General features: G+C 44.7%; 1 protein-coding gene across 2 annotated transcripts in view; it reads right to left on the reverse strand.

Annotated features, from left to right (window-relative positions):
* Positions 1-1,149: 1,149 nt before the first annotated feature.
* C1QTNF3 (C1q and TNF related 3) overlaps positions 1,150-24,463 on the reverse strand; it is a 39,477-nt gene continuing 16,163 nt past the window's right edge. For both annotated transcript variants that reach the window (XM_075343527.1, XM_075343536.1), the window contains exons 4-6: positions 14,975-15,104; positions 8,559-8,658; positions 1,150-1,315 (exon numbers count right to left, since the gene is read on the reverse strand). In XM_075343527.1, the coding sequence (XP_075199642.1) occupies positions 1,156-1,315; positions 8,559-8,658; positions 14,975-15,104 (390 nt within the window). In that variant the 3' untranslated portion in view covers positions 1,150-1,155. The remainder of the gene's footprint in view (positions 1,316-8,558; positions 8,659-14,974; positions 15,105-24,463) is intronic.

The raw sequence follows: 24,463 nt of genomic DNA on the forward strand, positions 1-24,463 counted from the left end.
TATTGTAGCAGATCATGGGAAAGCTGTGTGTTGAGGACAGCATGGATATCAGAATATAGGAAAGTGTGGGGGGCGGGTCCAAATTCTGCACCGGGGCCCATCGAATTATGTTTACGCCACTGGTCACTACCTCTGAGATATTGTGTGGACAGAGAGGGTGAATAGTGGTTGGTTGGCTCCATATTCCACCACTGTATTCAATGGTGTCCACATCTGCAGAATGCAGTTACTGCTTCAATTGTGATGCCGCCCAATGTCCCATACTGGCCACGTGATTTGCTGCCATTAGTGGTACACCACTGGCTCCCTCTTTTCACGGGTGCAAATGCTGAACTTGATTTTCTGTAGCACCAATGCATTGATAATACTGATGTCATAAACTCTCCAAGATACCAAGACCTGTCCCACCCCCATTATTTCCTAAGTCTAGAAGGATCCCCCCAAAAAAGTAGACGTGCTCGATACTGGGAGGAGTGGACAAATCTCTAGGGGGCTGTAGAAACCTCTATAACCCTCTCCAAAAATACTGAAGGCCCCGTTACACGCAACGACGTATCTAACGATATATAGCCGGGGTCACGGATTCCGTTACGCACATCCGGCATCGTTAGCGACATCGTTGCGTGTGACACAGCAGGAACGACCGTTAACAATGGAAAATACTCACCAAATCATCCATCGTTGATACGTCATTCATTTTTAAAAAATCATTGATTGTTGAGGACGCAGGTTGTTCGTCGTTCCTGCAGCAGCACACATCACTATGTGTGACACCTCGGGAACGACGAACTTCACGTCCCTCTCATCTCCGCCCCTCCGCTTCTATTGGGCGGCCGCTTAGTGACGCCGCTGTAACGCCGCACGAACCGCCCCCTTAGAAAGGAGGCGATTCGCCGGCCACAGCGACGTCGTTAGGCAGGTAAGTCCGTGTGACGAGTCCTAACAATATTGTGCAGCACGGGCAGCGATTTTCCCGTGACGTACAAACGACGGGGGCGGGTACGCTCGCTAGCGATAGTGCTGCGTGTGAAGCCCCCTGTAGCCCCAACATCTAAGCGTAAATTTGGGCAAACAGACACTGGACTGTGTAAGGGGTGTGTGCCGGTGAGTAGATGACCCGCCAATAAAAATTACAACCACTACAATCCAATTTTTTTATTTGGTCTCGAAGAGCAGGAACCCACAGAAGGTGCAGTAACGTTGATGATCTCCATGGAGCGCGCCGGTTCCCATCCTCAGCCACACCTCGTCGTCCTTCACCAGTTTTAGCACCGCGCTGTTTCCCGACGTGTCTTGTTTCCCTTTGGACTCATAACTGGAATTAAGAAGAAAAATTAATTATCCGCAAAAAAATATCTGTACAAAATCTGGATCCAATTGTTTAGAACGCGGGTGGAGACAAAGGAATCTATTTGCCTTTATACTCAATGGCAGTATATTTTACTGCGGCGCCTTTTAGAAATCGCTCAACGCAAGAAATAACAAGAAAATGCAGATAAATTGTAGACGCGCATTTTTAAAAGGTCATATATGAGCTGTGGGCAGAATATTGTATCTAAATGCAATGGAGCCTAATGTATATCGCAGTTCAGAGACGTGAATATATTGCTTGGGGAGGATATAATGATTCATAAAAAAAATCTCATAGAAACTCAGAGAGAATTTCAAGGAAAAATGTCATATTTTCAATGTATAAAGTGTAAAAAATGTAAAAGATTGTATTAAATTGTCGTAAACATCATTGATGGAGATCTGATTCTGCGTCCACAATGATCAGAGGGACCTACATACTTGTCCCTGGGATGACTGTCACAAGGTGGCGCTAGACACAACTGGCATGCAGTAAATGGAGAGGTCAGACAGGCCGAGATCATAAACCAGGAAGGCACGACATTACACAGAGGTCAGTAGACAAGCCGAAGGTCAGGGTTCCAGGAGAGTACATACAAAATACAGGGAGCAGGCAAGGATGCAGTCAGGAGGAAGTCAGAGCTCAGAAGCTGGGAAGGCACAATAGAAACAGGGGAGGACAGGGAGAGATGGGTAACCAACAGTCCGGATTTGAGAGACCAAGATCTTAATACTGAGCACCATGGAAGGCAAAACAGTACACAGAGGTCAGTAGACAAGCCGAAGGTCAGGGTTCCAGGAGAGTACATACAAAATACAGGGAGCAGGCAATGATGCGGTCAGGAGGAAGTCAGAGGTCAGAAGCTGGGAAGGCACAATAGAAACAGGGGAGGACAGGCAGAGATGGGTAACCAACAGTCCGAATTTGAGAGACCAAGATCTTAATACTGAGCACCACGGAAGGCAAGACAGTACCAAGAGGTCAGTAAACAAGCCAAAGGTCAGGGTTCCAGGAAAGTACATACAAAAGACAGGGAGCAGGCAAGGACGCGGTCAGGAGGAAGTCTGAGGTCAGAAGCCGGGAAGGCACAATAAAAACAGGGGAGGACAGGCAGAGATGGGTAAACAGCAGTCCGGATTTGAGAGACCAAGATCTTATTAGTGAGCACCACGGGACCCAACAGCACAAATATAAACAGGAAGTATGACTGGTGGCGTCTTGAGCTAACACACCCCCTAAAGAAGCAAAGCAATCACCGGGGATGAGAAGCATCTGCGAGAGCACCTCCCAGGACCAGCGTGAAACCTAGTGCTGTGAAACAACCAGCAGAGCATTCATCCTGCAAAATGCTCTGCAGCATAGGCAATATATACCAGCTCTGCGGGAGAGCATAGCAGAACAATACAGAATGTTTTGCACAACAAAATCGTGATAGTACCCTTCTCTAACCACAATACTGTGCATATGGTAGTGGTTGTGCCAGGTACTGCAGCTTAGCCTCATTCCATGGACTGTATCAAGCATAGACACTACCAATAGCAGGGGTCTAACAATCGGGGTTGCAAAGGATGCAACCCTGGCCAGACCTGTGCTGCAGAGGGCACCAGTCACGGGTGTGTCACGCTTGACAGAAAGGCCTGTAGTTTTTGGCTATAGAAGGTCAGTGTTTGGCTACACAAGTCTCTGACTTTCCTTCTTTTTTCTGCTTGAGGTTTATCCCTTTCTCTTTAGGACCCTGTGGATTTCCTCACCTTTTCAGCTTTTAATTTTCAGCACTTCCCTTTGTGTCTTTAATACCCTCATTCTCCTTTACTCTGTGTCTTTAAATACCCTCATTCTCCTTTACTCTGTGTCTTTAAATACCCTCATTCTCCTTTACTCTGTGCTGGTGATAGGTCTAATAGCCTATAACAAGTCTTCAGTGCAAGCAGGCGGCTTGTATTCATCTGGAAAAACTTTGTTGTTGCTGTTCCTCTCCCTGAGTCATCTGGAAATAAGATATTTGTTTACATTCCCTTCTGTGTGCTTCCTGTGCCTTCTTTAGAGCCTACTGGAGTTGACTAAAAGAGCTCATCCCATCTACTCCCTATTTCAGGGTCAGCCAAGGTTAGATGTACATAGGTGCGGAACCTATCTCGGGTGGTGAGGGAAGCCAGGGCCAAGTGGTAGGTTTGGTCAGGGGTTACCTCTCCTCCTTTCCCAGACACAAGGTTTCCCTTTCCCTGATGCCAGCACTTATTTCAGCTGGATGTGAATCTGAGGATGGGGGACATACATACCAGGATGTGTGACATATGTACCAGGATGGACTCAGGGGTGGGGACATATATACCAGGATGGGTTACATATATACCAGAATAATCACTCTGTGCGTGTGTTTTTTTTTAACTCTACCCTTGTTGGGTTAGTAATGGGGGTGTATCATAGACAATCCTCCCCATTACTAACTTCTGTGCTTTATGCCAGCTGATAATACAGAGCTAATATAAACCCCAAATGTATTACCCCGATTGCCATCGCTCCAGGGCAGTCAGGAAGACCCAGGTAAAGCGCCAGAATTAGAGCATCCAATAGATGTGTCACTTCAGGGGTGGCTGAGGGCTGCTATTTTTAGGCTGAGAGGGACCATATAACCATGGAACTTCCCAGCCTGATAATACCAGCTCCCAGCTGTCCTCTTTACCTTGACTGGTTATCAAAAATAGAGGAGACCCCCACAACATTTTTTTTAAAATTGTTAAATAAATAATTTAAGAAATCGGTGTGAAATCCCCTCTATTTTTGATAACCTGCCAAGGTAAAGCAGACAGCTGAGGGTTGCAGCTCGTCGATGTCTGTTTTACCAGCCCTGGTTATCAAAAATAGGTGGGAGCCCACACCATTTTTTTAAAAATTTTTATTGTTGACAGCAGCGGACAGGCAACCTACGCATGCAATAAAACTTGTTGATTGGCTGCAGCCTTTCAGCAAACTTTATTCGCATATGATCATGACCCGAACTCTGACACTGACTTTTTTGGTACAAACCCCAAACTTTACAGTTCGGGTTCGCTCATCTCTACTTGTGAGTTTGCGTTCAGCTGCCTATAGTCAAGGGAATTTTAGATCGATGCCCACATGTGGTGAAAAATAGGGGCATGATTTTGGTAAATTTTTGGTAAATCGTGGTCCCACTGGGTGCCACATGTGTAGCTTTGCTGGACAATTTCACTCACACACACACACACACACACACACCTTCTGTTCTCACTCTTCAATACAAATGTATCTGAGAACATACATGCCAATTGTTAAGAATTTGCCATGAGTCCCCCAATTTTTCATGGTGTCGGTGGCCAAAAGGGCAGAGTTTATGCAAAAACTGCCTGTAATGGTGGAATATGGAGGGAGGTGTATCATGTGCAGATTCGTATTTTAAGCTTGGTTCACTGTCCATTATTTGTACTGCTTGTGTGTACATTGTATTGTCTGTAGGTAATCACCCCCTGTAGTGCAAGGTTATAGCTTCTTGAAGCACTTCTATCCCTAGGTGTGGGGGGGTGGTCCTGGAATCCACCTACTGTAAACTCTTTGCTTACCTGGGGGGAAGAGGCAGTCTGTTTGAGAACTTGAAGAGAGAAGGATTGATCCTCTGGGAGAAACTGTGGCTTCTCAGAGAGACCTGGACATTTATCGCTTACTGGACTATATTTGTGTTACTGGACTAATTTTACCCTCTGTTTTGTGGATTATGTTATGGACCATTTGATTTGCTTGGAATAAATGCTCTTTGAATTGTACAGCCATCTCTCGCTCTGTTGTGTGATATGGGAGAAGGACCCCGCCGCACTGCCCACCAATGGACAAGACTGTGGTGCTGTTCCACACGAACAGAATGCAGATTTCCATAACACATATGAATGCATTCATCCTGCCCCATTGTCAGTATCAGCTCAGTAACATCTAATACCAATATTATATCTGTATCTCATATACTTTCCGGCGGGGGGTAAATAATCCGAGATACTTAGTGCCGCCTGTGCAGCATCGCGCCACTGGAGAATTAAAAGCTCACAATAAATCCAGGCTGAGATGAAGAAATGACAGCAGGAGACTCATCTAGAGCCCGATGTGTTATTGATTGATCAATTGAAATGATAAATTAACCAATCACCTGCTGCAAATAACAGCAACAATGAAAGAACAGGTTTTATGGAGCGGCTGAAATAAGTATTGAACAAAAACATTTTTAAGTAAATATATTTCTAAAGGTGCTATTAAGATGAATTTCTCACCAGATGTCAGTAACAACCCATCAAATCCACACAGGCAAAGAAATCAAACCATAGATGTCCATAAATTAAATTATGTGTAATAACGAGAAATGACACAGGGAAAAAGTATTGAATACGCTTACTGAAATGCATTTAATATTTTGTACAAAAGCCTTTGCTGGTGATGAAGTTTCCAGACTCCTCCTGTATAGAGACACTAGTCATTGCATTGCTCAGGTGGGATTTGGCCCATTCTTCCATACAAACACTCTTCACATCCTGATGGTTATTATATGAAGTTTGCCAGTGTCGTATGCTAAAAACAGCCCCACACCATGATGTTTCCACCTCCACACTTCACTGTTGTTGGTGTTTTTGGAGTGATTTACCTTTTGACCTCCAAACATGATGTGTATTATGGCCTCCAAAGAATTCAATTTCGACCTCATCTGATCAGACTATATTCTCCCAGTATTTCACAGGCTTCTTTAAATGTTGTTGAGTAAACTTTAAATGCTCTTGAACCTTCTTTTTGTTCAGTAATGGAATCCTGCATGGTGAGCGTGCATACAGGAGCGTGCATACAGGAGCGTGAATAGAGGTCATGGAGGGGGAGTATATTACTTATTCTTTTCTCTGAAACAATTGTACCTGCTGATTTTAGGTCTTTCTGTAGCTCTCCAGAGGTGGTTATTGGCTCTTGGACAACTCTACTGATAATTCTTTTTACTCCCCTGTCTGAAATCTTGTGAGGAGCGCCTGGTCATTGCTGGTTTATGGGGACATTATATTCTTTCTACTTCTGTATTATGGCTCCACCAGTGCTCACTGGAACCTTCAGTAATTTAGAAATTCTTCTGTAGCCAATGCCATCAGTATGTTTTGTAACAATAAAGTTGCAAAGGTTTTGTGACAGCTCACTGGTTTTACCCATCATTAGATGTTTATTGTGTGGCACCTTAGTAATGAGATAGCTTTTAATAGGCCATCAATTGAACTAGCTGATATTATTTATCACTAAGTGGTAGGATGTCTTTCTAATTACTGAGAGATTTCAGCTGGTGTCATGACTTTCCAGGGCTTTTTTCACCTCTCTTTCTTCATGTGTTCAATACTTTTTCCGTGTAATTTCTCATTATTACACATAACTTAATTTATGGATATCTATGGTTTCATTTCTTTGCCTGTCTGGATTGGATGGACTGTTACATCTGGGGAAAAATGTATGTCAGTAACACCTTTAGAAAATTGCTTACATGTTCAATACTTATTTCACCCACTGTAACTTAAAGGGGTTGTACGCTTGTGTTATTGAGCCTATTTCTTGCCTTGGCTTTTTCTGAAAAGCTCCTGCTGCCTAGGACGTGGCATTGAATAGTCAATGGGCGTCTATATATCTGCAGGATGTATACTATACTCTTGGATTCCTGGATTCCTGATTGATATGATGTGACAAACTATCATAGAGATTTGTGCAGTTGCTGACAATGTGTTTAGCTCATAGAGCGTTGTCTACACTGAATACAACTGAACATGGCAGACAAGATCGGTAAGAAGACAGAAGGGGAGAATAGAATGGGCGATATGAAACAATAAGGCAAATGTAAAATGGGGACTGTGGGGTGGCAGACACAGCAAATATATTGGAGTATGAGAGAGGGGGCTAATACAAGTGCTAATGTGCTATAAGGAACAATAAGGTAAGGGTAAAACATGGAGAGTGAGGTGGAAGACACAGTAAATGTTTTTTGTTTTTCCTGCAAGATGCCAGGTAATCTTACAACACTCACTGACAGTGCACTCTTTTGCTGGCTCATTACTTCTGATCAGAGCTGGCGTGGAAGTGCACTGTCACTGTGCATATTGCATAGTGGCTGAATCCACCCAGCATACATCGAAATTAACAACAAACACATGTTCAATAGAGCAGAGATGAACACAGCCCATAAAAACGGAGGTCACTGATGAGGCTTCATTGCAAGGAGGGTGCATAGGCTGAGACAGTGATTGCAGCGTCTGCCCCCTTAAGACGCTTTGTTTGACTATCTTAGCATGCACTGAGGGTTCTCAAATGAAGCATCATCAGAGGAAGAAGTAAAAAAAAAATAAAACAGTTAGAGTAGAGAAGGAATGGTAGGGAATTTTTATGTAAAGTATATTAGAAAAGAGATTAGATTATTACATTAAATAGACACACGGGATAGAAATAAGCTTTACTTTTGAACCACACCCTATACTTTCCTTTGGGGAGATTTTGCTGTCTCCACTGCGGGCACCAATATATTCTCACAACTATAATTAAGAGTCCTATTTTCACCCTTGCTTATGACCTTAGCACAATCACCCAGTTGTGCGGTGTTTTTTGTGCCCCTTGTGTAACTGACAAATTATCCTACCTCGGGTTTACCCAATTCATAAAACATGGCTGGTGAATACCTTGTCAGCGAATTCTGAAAACCATGTATTCTCTATAGGATCCAACATAATATATTCTGCTCCTATATACACCTTCATGAAGCCTATGGGAATGGATTTGTTTTGCAGGCAGCCGGTGGTGCGTGGGATTAGACAGCTCCTGGACTTCTTGAGACAAATTGATTGCCGCCTGTAGTGTTCGTAATTGACATCTGTCCATAACTATATTTGTGGAGTGGAGATAAGCGGCGGCGCACTTCTCTGTGCACTGGTGATAAGGCTCCGACCATACTGAATGTCTAGTAATATGAGCAAACACTACGGGATCGTAACGGAAAATCTTCAGGACGGAGGGAGCTCCGCTGAATCCTCTCCATCTCTTGGAGAACAAAAATTGTAAGAAACGTAAATTACTCTTGCTACGAACATTCGGTCCCTATTTATTGTATAAGTTGTTGAAAACCACAGGGACCCAAATCTGAAAAAAACTTGGCACCCCATCCCCATCTCTCCCCACCATCGATGTCCGGGCCACTCACCTGTACATGCTGACTATGGTATTGCCATTATGCATAAGGTACACATATACGTCCTCCACTTCTTCATGCTTCAACATACTAAAAGTAAAAAAGTAAACACCTGAAAAAAAGGGTTACAAATAAATTAGTGACAAAAAATGTAGAATTGTTGGAGAGTTGAACTTGATGGACCTAGCTCTTTTTTTAACCTACGTAACAAACCAATCTATCATTCTGCTCAGCTTCTGCTTCTTTATACCATGCCGTATGATCACACTATGTGATAGGTGCTATGGGTGGTGGAGGGGGAGAGTAAAAAATGATGACTGAAAATTTCCAAAAAATGTCACAGGTCACATTCTTTGAATGCTGCTTGACCAAGTTTCATAAAACCTTGGTTGATGAACTGAAGGAAGTTGTGGATGCCGGGCCATTGGGAACTTCTCCAGAGAAAATCAGTGTTTGTAAACCACTTTGGGCGGGCTGTGTGACACGGTTCCCTTCAGGGCAGCGATCACCACCCCGCAGCCAGTCACCGTCGTAGACGCAGCAGAGAAACACATGACACCGGGGTTCTCTTGGCAAAACAATGTTGAACAGTTTTCTTTTTTATATTTCACCATGATGACAGGCAAGGCCAAACTTCTACAGTCCTGCTGCCACTTTCTCTTGAGGTACAACGTCTCAGCCTATACTGTTATCTGGAATCTAGATCACCAGCTGCTGGGTCTATACCTCCTCTTCCACCCTTCCTTACTCTTCGGCTAACCATGGTCCTCTCCTCTGCCACTGACAGCTTCCAGTAACTCAACCTCCTTTGGCCTGTCCGAGATTCTCTGTCCCAATGGCCGTCTAGTTCCTGAAATCTTCTAAGTCTGTCAAGAGGTGAGACATAGGCTCTGGACCCTTGGAAGATACCTCAGAGTTCCCCGACTGGCCCAAGTTATAAAGCCACATCCTCTTTCCAGGAACCTTACTGCAGAACTGCCCTCACCATGTCCGTCTCTCTAATGAACCCACTGGCCATCTGTCACTCCTCCTACCTTACGCTAAGCTCCTTTTCAACCAGGAAATGTCTAACACTACTACTTCTGTAAAACCTATACCTTCAGATTATCTGGCTAATATATCATTAATATAGTTACAATACAGTCCACATTACATAACAAAAAACACTTTGCACTAGCTGGCAACGGCCACTACACAGTCCTGGGTCCACTATATCGAGAAACCGCATTGTCTGGCACATCCTCTATAGGATTCAACACTTGTATAATACAGTCAGCATAGAGCCCATGGAAAAGCATAAAGCTTAGTAGGCGTGTGGGGTAATGCGACAACCTCCTACAGAACCATCATTGAGCTAGAGAGGAAAAAACTCCACTGAATCCTGGTTGATCAAGTTACATTGAACTTTGAATGATCTAACTCCTTTGTACCTTGGTTGAGCAAGCTACGTAAACTCTGGATGATCAAGCCCCATTGAAATTTGGTTGACCAAGCTCCATAAAACCTTGGTTGATAAAGCTCCTTTGAGATCTAGATTATCAATCTCCACTGAATCCTGGTTGATCAAGATCCATTGAACTTTTAATGATCTATCTACTTTGTACCTTGGTTGATCAAGCTACGTAAACTCTGGATGATCAAGCCCATTGAATTTTGGTTGATCAAGCTCCATAAAACCGTGGTTGATAAAGCTCCTTTGAGATCTAGATGATCAATCTCCACTGAATCATGGTTGATCAAGGTCCATTAAAACTTGGTTGAATCAAGTTTCTTTGAATCTTGGTTGACTAAGCTCCATCAAAACCTGATTGATCAAACTCCATTTAACCTTAGCTGATCAAGCTCTGTGAAACCTTTGATTAAAGTACAACTTGCTTGGATTAGTCAAGTTTTATGGCACTATGTCTTGGAAAGAGCCATCTAAGTGTAACACTGGTGGGAGTGGATCCACTGCGCCATGGGCTGGGCTTACTCTTGAGAGATGTAACTAAGTGTCTACTGGGGATTTACTAGAGCCACTGGTTTTGAGGATAAGCTTGGCTACTGGTAGCCAGCAGGTACCACTCTAGGATAGTCCCCGAATCTGCAAGTTACCTGAATGTCAGAGACTCAGGTAGGAGGTACAGGGTGACAAAAGCAAAGATGTAAACAAATAGGAGGCCGAGGTCAGGGCAGGCAGCACAGGGTCGAATACAGAGCTGAGGTCAGGAGTGGTGAGGTCAGATGAAACGAGGATACAATCTGGGCTAAAAACTGGAGTGGTGACATGGACATACACTAGGATGGAACTCTAGAGACAGGAAGCCACTAGGTACCTACGATCCGGCAAGGATTGGTGGGAGCAACTGCCTGATAAACTCCCAGAAGCAACCCTGTAGAACATAACAGTAAGTTTCTGCAGGAACTGGCCTTGTCTTCCTATAGCCAGGTGGAGACAGCAGGAATATGCAGCAGAATTGGGAAAACTGCACGGTGCCGGGGGTGCACGTTCATTATCGCCGTGATACAACGTAGCATAAGTAGTGTTTTATAAAATAATTACAATAGGCCAAAGGGAAGAGCTATGTTTGTACATTTGGGTAACAGGTACAGGGTAACCAGTAGATACGGCATCTAAGGTGTCAGTTCATAACAGAGATTCTGGGGCAATTTAATTTTAAGAAATTTATAAAGTTGATGGATTCTGTTAAAAACTGTGAATTTTCAATATTCCCTTTCATTTAGGAGGGTTGGTATATGGATGGTAAAAATGTCTATAAGGACTGGTCTGTATATTGTTTCCTAAGGTGCGGGGTCTCTATTGAGTAAAGAGACAAAAAATATGAACAAAAAAATGGAAAACAAAATGGAAGGAAAAAAAGAAATGGTAATGGAGGGAAGGGGTTAAGTGATTCCGATTTGTAGATGAATATTATACAACTCAAAATAAAACTAATTACGGTAGATAACGATTTAGTGGCAGACCGCGCGGCCGGTGTCAGCCATTAATGAATGTGATCTTTTCAGCAGCATTTTTCTTTTCCGTTTTAAAAGGGTTTTGTGAATTGTGGAGTGCGAGGCGGAGGAGCTGGGAGCGGAGGTGACGGCCCCGGATGTGCGGGCCGCGAAGGGTCAGCCAATTAGCACCAGGATTAGCAAAGTGAAAATGCCCAAAGCGCTAAAATAATGCTCCAAAAGTAAAGAACAAATAAATAATTACAGGAACTGTTCATTCCGGAATCTATTACACACGACAACATTAATGGAAAAGTTTCAATAGATAACGGCCTAATGGAAAAACTGAAATTACCGAACCAGTGATACCCCCGGGGGCGGTCAGGTCTCCGAAATCTGTGCATAGCTGTGTGTATAGGGGGGTGAGAGATACATCCAGACTCCATAGATTTCACAGGACAATACTAATATTATAAATGACACTTAGGCTATGTGCGCTCGTTGAGTATTTGGTTGCAGAAATTTCTGCACCAGTTCTGGCAGGAAAAAAACAGTGCAAAAAAAGCACGTTTTGCAGAGTTTTTGACCTTTTTTGTGTTTTTGCTCCTTTTTGACCCATTTTTGTGTTTTTGCTACGTTTTGACACTTTTTTGTGTTTTTGGTACATTTTTGCACCTATTTTTGTGTTTTTGGTAGATTTTTGCACCTTTTTTTGTGTTTTTGCTATGTTTTGACTTTTTTGTTTTTGCTACGTTTTCACACTTTTTGTGTTTTTGCTGCATTTTTTACACTTGTTTGTGTTTTTGCTACGTTTTGACTCTTTTTTGTGTTTTAGCATGCATTTTTGACACTTTTTTGTTTTTGCTATGTTTTGACACTTTTTTGTGTTTTTGCTGCGTTTTTGACACTTTTGTGTTTTTGCTACGTTTTGACACTTTTTTGTGTTTTAGCATGCATTTTTGACCCTTTGTGTTTTTGCTGCTTTTTTAAACTTTTTTGTCTTTTTGCTATGTTTTGAACTTTTTCCTGTTTTTGCTACGGTATGTTTTGACATTTTTTTGTGTTTTTGCTACATTTTGACACTGTCTTTTTACATGCGTTTTAGAACTTTTTTGTGTTTTTGCACGTGTTTTGACCCTTTTTTGTGTTTTTCCTACGTTTTTGACCCTTTTTTGTGTTTTTGCTATGTCTTGACCTTTTTTGTGTTTTTGCTGCAGTTTTGACACTTTTTGTGTTTTTGCTGTGTTTTTGACACTGTTTTTCATACTTTTCTGTGCTTTTGCTACGGTTTTGATTTTTTTGTGTTTTTGGTATGTTTTTGACACTTGTTTTGTGTTTTTCTACGTTTTTGACATCTTTTTTGTGTTTTTGCTACAGTTTTGACACTTTTTTGTGATTTTGACCAGTTTTTTATCTGTTTGCTATGTTTTTGAACTTTTTTGTGGTTTTGCATGTGTTTTTGAACCTTTGTGTTTTAGCATGCATTTTTGACATTTTTTTGTGTTTTTGCTACATTTTGACACTTTTTTGTGTTTTTGCGGCGTTTTTGCACCTTTTTTGTGTTTTCCTACGTTTTTGAACTTTTTTTGTGTTTTTGCTACGTTTTTACACTTTGTGTTTTTACTGCGTTTTTGACACCTGTTTTGTGTTTTAGCATGCATTTTTGACCCTTTGTGTTTTTGCTGCTTTTTTAAACTTTTTTGTCTTTTTGCTATGTTTTGACCTTTTTTCTGTTTTAGCTATGTTTTGAAATTTTTTTGTGTTTTTGCTACATTTTGACACTTTGTCTTTTTACATGCGTTTTAGAACTTTTTTTCTGTTTCTGCATGCGTTTTTGACAATAATTTGTGTTTTTGCTACTTTTTGACCATTTTTGGGGGTTTTGCTACATTTTGACACTTCTTTTGTGTTTTTGCTGCATTTTTGACACCTTTTTTGTGTTTTTGCTACGTTTTGACCTTTTTTGTTACGTTTTGACACTTTGACTTTTTACATGCGTATTTGAACCATTTTTTGTGCTTTTGCATGCGTTTTGACCCTTTTTTGTGTTTTTCCTACGCTTTGAATTTTTTGTGTTTTTGCTGCATTTTCAACACTTTTTGTGTTTTTGCTATGTTTTTGACACTTTTTTGTGTTTTTGCTACGGTTTTGAATTTTTTGTGTTTTTGCTATGTTTTTGACACATTTTGTGTTTTTGGTGCGTTTTTGACACTTGTTTTGTGTTTTTGCTACAGTTTTGACCCGTTTTTGTGTTTTTGACCAGTTTTTTATCTGTTTGCTATGTTTTTGAACTTTTTGGTGGTTTTGCATGTGTTTTTGAACCTTTTTTTGTGTTTTTGCTGCATTTGTTCCGTTTACTTTAATGGTGAAAAACGCAGGCAAAAACGCTGAAAGAATTGAAGATTATTTTCTGCATCAAATCTGCAAGGAAAAAAAACTCAACATGTACACAGCCTTCAGGATTCTCATAGACTTTCCTACCATAAGGATTTGCTTGCAGTTTTGTGACAAAACTGTACTAAAAAATGCATAAAAAAAACGCTCTGTCTCTGTGTGCACACAGTCCTAGTAGATGGGAAGTTCAGAGTCCAAGTCCTTTATAATCTCAATGCCCCTTTTGACTCAGTTGATCTGTGTGTCACAAAGCGACTACAGGAGTCAGGCCAGGCACAAGAGGTATCCTGGGAACAGCTGAACAGACCCCTGGTGAGAAACTCAACACAAAGGGTACACAACACACCTCTTAACACTCACCTGAGGCTGATCTCTACATCCCCATAAGGGTCATTCCCCCATCCGCCGATGATGTACCTAAGCCCTCGCTGGCCATGAACTCACCTTGCTAGTCTCACCACTACGATAAGACAACATGAGGAAGGAAAGACAAACAAGTGGGGAAAGACACAACGAAAAGCACTCCTAGGTTTCTTCAGTAGGAACCTTCGCAGCTGCAATAGAAACAACACCACAGCTATGCAGCAACAGGCTCCTTCACCATGGACAGCATAGGTTTGAGCTATAGCCGGCATAGGAAGGAGTGCATATTAATAGTGGAAGGGAGTGGCTGCAGCTGAGATTACAACTACCTGTTAGATCACTGCAGGATAGAAAGGATCCTTAACTCTTTTAGTGCCGGATGTAATGAAATATGCTTCAACTCAGGATAAACAAGAGGATTTGTGATTAACTATACACTGTGACCTTCTGATCCAAGATGCCCCCGAGATCACATCCAGCCATGACATATTTGTGAGACTGAGACCATATTGGACGTCTTCTTTTACTGCTTCCTTTTCACTCGTAAAAAGGCCAAACCACCAACATTTCCTCTAACCATAAAAAGTAAAAATCCCCAGATCAGAACATACAGGCTCGCCTTAATTTTCGAGCATGAATTGCAGTTTGGAGGACAATTTTATAAAGGTATATTTGGATTAATAATTATATTCAGAGACTAAACACTGTTATATCTCAATTTTTTTATAATTTCTTACCTGCTACGGGGGCTGAAAACCTTCCAGTCATGACGTCGAAGAAGTTACCGACATTTGTCTCCACGCTGCTGAAGATGATCCCACTATTGATGTTGCTGAAGTGAGTGGCCATGGAGGCCATGAAGGCGACCTACGGAGGAAGAGGACAAGGATTAGATATGGATAAAACACTAATGTCCTGGCCTGGCCTGTCCTGGCTACGATTCTGAACAGTTCTACTGAGGCAAAGTGGAGGGAAAAAAGAGCCCGTCTGTCACATGAGGAGTAGCCACCATTATAAATGGCAGATGGTAGTCGGTGGCCTCAACACATCTTGAATTGGGATCCGAGAGCTTCAAGTTACACTACTGCCTTGTGGAGTATATGAGTGGTCTGAAATCACATAAGCTGTGTACTGTATACTGGGTACATACACTATATGCTGCAGGGTAACAAGTCCATGACATTTCTTCCTCCTAAATCTTCCCCCATCACCTGTGAGCGATATTATTGAGAAGTAGAAGGAACCACAGCAACTCAGCCACAAAGTGGAGACCCCGTAACGTTACAGAGCGGGGGCCGAGTGCTGAGGAGCAGAGGACAGAAAAGTCCCCAAAGCTCTGCTGACCCCATAACTGCAGAGTCCAGACCTCCTCTGGTAACATTAGCACAAACACTGTGCCAACCGGGGCTTCATGGCCGAGCAACTGCAGCCGTACATCACCAAGCACAATGCCGAGCCGTACATCACCAAGCACAATGCTGAGCCGTACATCACCAAGCACAATGCCGAGCCATACATCACCAAGCACAATGCCGAGCCGTACATCACCAAGCACAATGCCGAGCCGTACATTACCAAGCACAATGCCGAGCCATACATCACCAAGCACAATGCTGAGCCATACATCACCAAGCACAATGCTGAGCCGTACATCACCAAGCACAATGCCGAGCCGTACATCACCAAGCACAATGCCGAGCCATACATCACCAAGCACAATGCTGAGCCATACATCACCAAGCACAATGCCGAGCCGTACATCACCAAGCACAATGCAGAGCCATACATCACCAAGCACAATGCCGAGCCGTACATCACCAAGCACAATGCTGAGCCGTACATCACCAAGCACAATGCTGAGCCATACATCACCAAGCACAATGCCGAGCCATACATCACCAAGCACAATGCCGAGCCATACATCACCAAGCACAATGCCGAGCCGTACATCACCAAGCACAATGCCGAGCCATACATCACTAAGCACAATGCCGATCCATACATCACCAAGCACAATGCAGAGCCGTACATCACGAAGCACAATGCTGATCCATACATCACCAAGCACAATGCTGAGCCGTACATCATCAAGCACAATGCCGAGCCATACATCACCAAGCTCAATGCCGAGCCGTACATCACCAAGCACAATGTCGAGCCGTACATCACCAAGCACAATGCTGAGCCATACATCACCAAGCACAATGCCGAGCCATACATCACCAAGCACAATGCCGAGCCATACATCACCAAGCACAATGCCGAGCCATACATCACCAAGCACAATGCCGAGCCATACATCATCAAGCACAATGCCTAGCCATACATCACCAAGCACAATGCCGAGCCATACATCACCAAACACAATGCCGAGCCATACATCACCAAGCTCAATGCAGAGCATCAGATGGAGAGGTGTAAAGCTGCCACCACTGGATTTTGGAGGAGATGTGTTCTGAGCAGTGATGGAGCTCTATATGCATCTGATGGAGGAGTCTGGGTTTGGTGATTCCAGGAGAATGTTACCCCCTGACTGCACTGTGCCCGCTATATAGTATGATGAAGGGGGATAATGTGTCGCGGGCAGGGAGGGCGCTGCGCTCACCACGCTCGGGTCCGGCGCTGCTGCGGCTGCTGCTCGGTGGCTCGAGCGGTGGGCCGGATCTGGGGACTCGAGCGGCGCTCCTCGCCCGTGAGTGAAAGGGGGTAGTTTGGGTTTGGGGAGTTGGTCCGTGACGCCACCCACGGTTTGTGGTGAGGTTGGGACACCACCGCTGCTCTGGACGGGGATCCCGGGAGCGATGACAGGGAGCAGCCGAGATGTTTCTCTCCCCTCCTTGGGTAAGGGGGGTTGGTGGTCCCGGGGCCCGGTGAGGTGTCAGGGAGGCAGGGTTGGCGAGGTGCAGGGTCGCGGGGGCAGCGCGGTGCCAGATGGTCCCTTTTGCCCGCAGGCTCTGGCCCTGCGAACTCTAGCTGTGGCGGTAGCTGTATTTCCCTTTCTCTGTTTGGACGGTTGCCTTCAATCGGGTCTTTGCTGCTAGGAAACCCCGGAGGTTCCGGTCGCTATTGGATTTGACCTGTTTAACGGCGACTCCAAGCCTGGTCGGGGTCCGCAGGCCCTGCCGGTTTGTGCTGGCTTCTCTTCGCTCCCCGGTTCGGTACCGGCAGCCCACCGCCCATCCCCAGTCCTACGGTTCCGCGTCGATCAGCCTCTCCTGCAGACGGCCACCACTGTCTGCCAACCTTGCTCTCGGTGTCCGGGCCACGTACCCGGACACGGTCAGTCTGCTCCTCTACTACTACTTCACTCCTTCTCCTTCACTCTCCCTAACTACACTGACTTCCTTTCCCACCTCCAGGACTGTGAACTCCTCAGTGGGTGGGGCCAACCGCCTGGCTCCATCCCACCTGGTGTGGACATCAGCCCCTGGAGGGAGGCAACAAGGATTTGTGTGTGACTGGTGTGCCTATCTCGGGGTGTGTTGTTGCAGTACCTGTGATGACCTGGCTTGTCCAGGGCGCCACAAATGCTCCGGGCTATTATCAGGGGTCTTTCTCGGCTTCTTAGATCCAGTGAAGGGAAATCTTAATCCTTCAGTACAAGACATTGTGGACAATTGTAGCCTCAGCTTTGGGGAAACAGTTTGGGGTAGACCCTTTTCTGTTCCCCATGACGGCGCCCAGTGCACAAGCTCCATACAGACATGTTGGGGGAGTTTGGTGATAGAGCCTGGACCTCAGTCCCATCCAACACCAATAATGATCATTGTGTTTGGGCTCTTCCCAACATCAGGATCACCACACAAACAATCTTCTGGATGAAGGGGGAAACATTCCCACAGATGCCTCCAAAATCTTGTAGAGTATTGTTAGAAGAGCAGGAGCCGTTATATCTACAAAAAAAGAGAAGCCACCTTACCGCAAGTAATGCCCTAGAGTTTCCGGAGCACAGCAAGTGTCTTTGCTGGGAACTGTATATTCAAAGAGGAATAGAAGGGCTGCAGCGCCACACACAAATAGTAACTTCTGTATTGATTATTTTAACATTCCAAAATCCATATGAATAAAAAGTAGCATGGAATAAAATAATACTTATTATTAAAAACTCAGTAATGAGACAGATTTTGCCAGCCATCAACGATAGGATAGAAAAGAACCTTAACCCCTTCAACACCAGATGAAATTAAAAAAGCTCTAACTGAGGGTAAACGATGAGCGGACACCAAAGAAGATCTACAATCCACAATATGCTGTGACGACCTTCTGATCCCAGATCTCCCCGAGATCACATCAGGCCGTGACACATTCAAGACACCGACTCCATATTAAAGTTTATGGATATAGAATGGGAGGTCAGAAAATCTCCAGGAGGAATGCGGAGGTAGCTTATCTTATTAGAGCCCTCCCAAGACTGCGTCCTTCACAATGAGCCCTAAGCTGCCTCCCAGACTTCAATGATAGACTCCATATAATGGTTGTTGATGAAAAATGCTCATGTAGCGCCCCTGAACCCATCAGGGTGCTACAAGGTTCTGCATCCCCAGGGCATACCCCCTTAGGGACCCAGAACCCCAGTGCCGGTAACAACAAAAACCCAGGTAATCCCAGTTTCCCCAACAATTCCCCCATGTAATGTTGCCCAGCTAGGGTCGGACCATAGATGGCTGCCTAGAGGTGGAGCCAATTCAGTCCACTAGTTGACCAGAAGGGAGGGGCAGACTGTGGAGAGTAGTCAGTAGATAGTGTCTGACAGGCGAGGTGTGAAGGTGGAGGTGAAGTGACACCCTGACTTGGGTTGACAGTGACCTGGTACCCAGGAGAGGTGGTTGCCGGTGGAGTACGGTGGAGCACTCCCGGAACTACGCACCGACAGGGTACAGGACCCTAGAACAGGAAAGAGCTTCAAGCCGACCTGTTAACACCTACACAGCAAAGGGGACTATCAAGGACCTTGCTGACCCTAAAGAATTCGAAGAGTCAGTAGCAACGGGAGAACTGGGGAGAGGACCAGAGACTCCAACCGCAAAGGGTTCACACTAACGTCAGGCGGACAGAGGTGGACAAACCACAGAACGGGGACCCCCAGTGTTCTATACCACAGGGACCCACTTACTAGAGACAGGTGCAGGGGAAGAAGGTACCAGAAAACCAGACTGGCACTGGGACGAAAGGGACCTGGAGGTGAAACTAGCCGGCCTCGGGCAACCAGTCAACATCTACCAGCAGTGAATAAACCAGTTGCACTGAATACCTGTCTGGACTCCTTCTTCCGACGCCCACTGCACCATACACCCTCTGGGGCAATACCCTACTTGCGGAGGGACTACCATACTAGCTGATCATACCATCAGCCCCAGTAGAGACATTCTGCAGCGACGGCTCCCTATACTTAGCCACAACAACGGAAGAGACGTCACAAATAAAGTTTATTCACCAGTCCCCTGTAAATATCCCCATTACAAAAAGGGCCCAGGGCACGGGACCGGGCAACTGCCACCAACGTGACATTCCCAAAAGAGACACTGCCCAGAACCGAGTATCCCATATCCCTGGGTGCTACACTCACGTACTGGACTTCTTTTGACATGCAGCCATGGAAGCCAAACAGTAGCCACAATGGTAGAAAGTCTCCTAGTTCTTAGCTCTTTCTTTTGGCTGAGACGGAATGTCACTGCTGCAGGTAATCAGTGCCTGATGATTGGCTGCAGTGATCACATGACATCTCTCCCTGGAAGAGAAGATTGGCGGGGGAAATGAGCAGCACATCTGAAGTACGCTGGAGGTTCGGGGTTTTTCCATAACATTTTAGGACCATTAAACATGGTAATTGGTATCTGATGGTTTAAGTAGCAAATGATTGACCCAGAGAATGAAGTGTGCCGCCCCCACGTCAGTAGCAGCCGGGCTGCTCTGATCCGGATCCGCAGTGTGGCTCAAGGGATTCTCCGGACCTGGGGGGTCACGCGGACACGCCAAATGAAAGGGGGACGTACGGGATTTACCGTAGTCAGTCTGTGACGCCACCCACGGTGTGTGGTGAAGTGTGGCACCACCGCTGCTGCTGTGGGGCACCTGAGGCGATGGGATGGCAGCTGGTTGTTAACCCCTCCGTGGGTAGGGATGGTTGCCCCGGGACCCGGTGACTCAGTGCAGGGGGGACGGTGATGGCAGGGGCTGGCACGCCTGGTCAGACCAGGGAGTCTCAGCTTACTCACGGTTAAATAAATCAGACAAGTCCAGTAGTTACCCAAGGTGCTGGTGGCCGGCTGATATCGCGGCCGGGTGTCCTCTGGTCCCCCACCCGGGCTGATGGTCTGTGTCATTTTTCCTCTGCACTCTGTGTTTCTTCTGTATTGATTTAACACGTGTGGAATGGGAGAAGTCCGCTCCCGGTGTGTTGTGTACCTGAGGAGTTGACGCTGACCCTTGGGATCTACCGGGCCCTGGCGGATGCCCTATCCCTCTCTGTGGGTGGTTGTCTGCTTTTGGGACTTTGGTTGGGACAGGACCTTTAATCCTGCCCTCAATTGGTTAATTAGCTAGGCTGTTGGTTCCGGTCCTGGCTTCAGGGTCCAAGAACCCCCTCTGTGCACGGTTTCCGGGTCGGTTCTCCGGTGTCGGTACCGGCGGGCTACAACCCTGCCCCAGTCCACCTCGGATCTCCGGCTGCCGTCTTCCCGTCTTCTGTCAGACACGGACCACTGTCTGCCACCTAGTCAATGCACCGGGGCTCCAACCCCGGTGCCACTGCTCCTTGTACATGAGCTTTACCTCCTCCTTCACTCCTCTCTGAACTCCAACTCAAGCTTAACTCACTGTGTTTCCCGCCCCGGGTTCTCTAGACCCCTAGGTGGGCGTTCTCCATCTGCCTGGTCCCGCCCACTGGTGTGTCTGTCCTACCCTGGGGGGGGGTGACTAGGGTTTCAGGTCAGCTGTATGTAACCCTGTGAGGGAAGGTGTTTGTGCGCGGCCTATATTGTGTGCGACACCTGGCGGTGTCAGGGCGTCACAGAAGTGTTAGCAAAACCTTGGCAATCACAGGGTTAAATATTTGTTGTAGCCGAACCTCGGCTTCCATAGTTCGGCGTCCTTTCATGCGCGCTAATTATTATTTGTGAATTTGCCGGGTTCTCGCATTAATTTACTCGAGGATCTAAAGTTCCATTTAAAAATGAATAAATAAATAAAAAAGGCCGTAAACTTCTTACAAGAATTAAGAAAACAATCTCCGTGACAACGCGGAATGGAGAGGATACAGAAAAGATAAAGGAAAGGGGCAAGAAACGCGGAGACATCGCCATGGAAACGCTCCTTCTTTCTCCCAGACTCAATTATTGGGACTTAGGATATACTCAGATATTCAGAGGAGTCGGTGCCGCTAATAAAGGAACGGCGGGTACAGAGATAGCGGAAAAGCCAAGGCTTTCATGGGAGAAAACAAGCAAATGTCATATACAATAGATATCAGACGGAAATGTGACATGGACGCCAGGCCTCGCGGATATCGCACCCATCAGACCTACAGTAATAATTACATAGAGCAATATTGGTATTGTTGGTGGCAAAGTTCTTCATTTACGGACATATTGTCTATAAGATAAGGACTTATCAGCAGTCATCAGAATCTGAAGACAATTGCTCCGACAAAAGACGGTGTATAAGATTCTTACCGCAACAGAAAGCTGGAAAGAAGCGAAAATCAAAGGGTATAAAGTGTACATGGAAATAGGTCAAAGAATAGTCCCAAAGTATTGTCTGATGTGATGTGAACAGTCCTGCACAGTTCTCCCTCTCCAATAAATTCATTTCAGACCTGCAGTACCTCAAAAAACCATTCCAAACTATTGCTCTGACTTGAACAGTGTTGCACAGTTCTCCCTCTCTAATCAATTCATTTCAGATCTGCATAAACCCAGAACAATCATCCCAAAGTATTGTTCTAACGTTATGTGAAGAGTTCTGCACAGTTCTCCCTCTCTAATAAATTCCTTTCAGACCTGCATAACCCCAGAACAGCCATCCCAAAGTATTGCTTGATGTGATGTGAATAGTCCTGCACAGTTCTCCCTCTTTAATAAATTCATATCAGACCTGCAGTACCTCAAAACCGCCATCCCAAAGTATTGCTCTGATAAGACATGAACAGTCCTGCACAGTTTTCCTTCTCTAATAATTTATTTTCAGACCTGCAGTACTCCAGAACAACCATCCCAAAGTCTTGTTCTGACGTTATGTGAAGAGTCCTGCACAGTTCTCCTTCTCTAATACATTCATATCAGACCTGCAGTACCTCAAAACCGCCATCCTAAAGTATTGCTCTGACAAGTCTTGCACAGTTCTCCCTCTCCAATAAATTAATTTCAGACCTGCAGTACCCCAGAACAGCCATCCCAAAGTATTTCTCTGTTGTAATGTGAACCGTCTTGCATGTTCCCCCTCTCTAATAAATTTATTTCAGATCTACAGTATCTCAGAACAACAATCCCACAGTATTGCTCTGATATGATGTCCTGCACAGTCCTCCCCAGTTCTCCACAGTCCTGCACAGTTCTCCCTCTCTAATAAATTAATTTTAGATCTGCAGTACCCAAGAACAGTCATCCCAAAGTATTGTTCTGATGTGATGTGAATAGTCTGCACAGTTCTCCCTCTCCAATAAATTAATTTCAGACCTGCAGTACTCCAGAATGGTCATCCCAAAAAATTGTTCTGATGTGATGTGAACAGTCCTGCACAGTTCTCCTTCTCTAATAAATTAATTTCAGATCTGCAGTATCCCAAAACAACCATCCCAAAGTGTTGCTCTGATGTGATGTGAACAGTCCTGCACAGTTCTCCCTCTCCAATAAATTAATTTCAGATCTACAGTACCTCAGAACAGCTATACCAAAGTATTGTTCTGACAGGATGTGAACAGTTGTGCACAATTCTCCCTCTCTAATAAATTCATTTCAGACCTGCAATACCTCCAAAAAGCCATCCCAAAGTATTGCTCTGACAAGTCTTGCACAGTTCTCCCTCTCCAATAAATTAATTTCAGACCTACAGTTCCTCAGAACAGCCATCCCAAAGTGTTGCCCTGATGTGATGTGAACAGTGCTGCACAGTTCTCCCTCTCTATTAAATTCATTTCATACCTACGCAGCTCAGAACAATTATCCCAAAGTATTGCTCTGATGTTATGTGAACTGTCCTGCACAGTTCTCCCTCTCCAATAAATTAATATCATACCTTCAGTACCTCACAAAAACCATGCCAAAATATTGCTCTGAAGTGATGTGAACACTCTTTCACAGTTCTCCCTCTTCAATAATTTATTTTCAGACCTGCAGTACTCCAGAACAGTCATCCCAAAGTATTGCTCTGATGTGATGAGAACAGTCCTGCACAGTTCTCCCACCAAGTGCTTAAGGAAAACATAAGAATCAATCATTGAATATGAAAACATTTTCATAAACCCAAATTGTGCACACCTGTGTAATCTATGAGGCTCGTTTGGCACAATGGAACACGCATTCCGTTTGTTTATAAAATAGAACTGACAAATAGAATGTTGGAAAGATCATGTGACCAGAGTCCTAGAAGGGTTAATTAGTTCTGTGCAGCTTTATGGCCCTTGGCTGTAAAGAATTCACTGACAACAAGCAGAGGTTGTAAAAATGGCGAGGAACTGAAACACAAAGTACAGTGAATACATTTGTGTGTTTTTTTCTATGCAAACCGAAAATCATTTCTAAGGGTTCTTTTTGGAGAACAACATGGAGGTATGGTATACACTGTGTGCAGAATTATTAGGCAAATGAGTATTTTGATCACATGACACTTTTTATACATGTCGTCCTACTCCAAGCTGTATAGGCTGAGAGCCAACTGCCAATTAAGTAAATCAGGTGATGTGCATCTCTGTAATGAGGAGGGGTGCGGTGTAATGACATCAACACCCTATATAAGGGGTGCTTAATTATTAGGCAACTTCCTTTACTTTGGCAAAATGGGTCAGAAGAGAGATTTGACGGGCTCTGAAAAGTCCATATTGTGAGATGTCTTGCAAAGGGATGCAGCAGTCTTGAAATTGAAAAACTTTTGAAGCGTGATCACCGAACAATGAAGCGTTTCATGGCAAATAGCCAACAGGGTCGCAAGAAGCGTGCTGGGCAAAAAAGACGCAAAATAACTTTGAGTAAATCAAGCGTGAAGCTGCCAAGATGCCATTTGCCACCAGTTTG

This window comes from Anomaloglossus baeobatrachus, chromosome 1, assembly GCF_048569485.1.
Source record: "Anomaloglossus baeobatrachus isolate aAnoBae1 chromosome 1, aAnoBae1.hap1, whole genome shotgun sequence".
Taxonomy (NCBI): Eukaryota; Metazoa; Chordata; class Amphibia; order Anura; family Aromobatidae; genus Anomaloglossus; species Anomaloglossus baeobatrachus.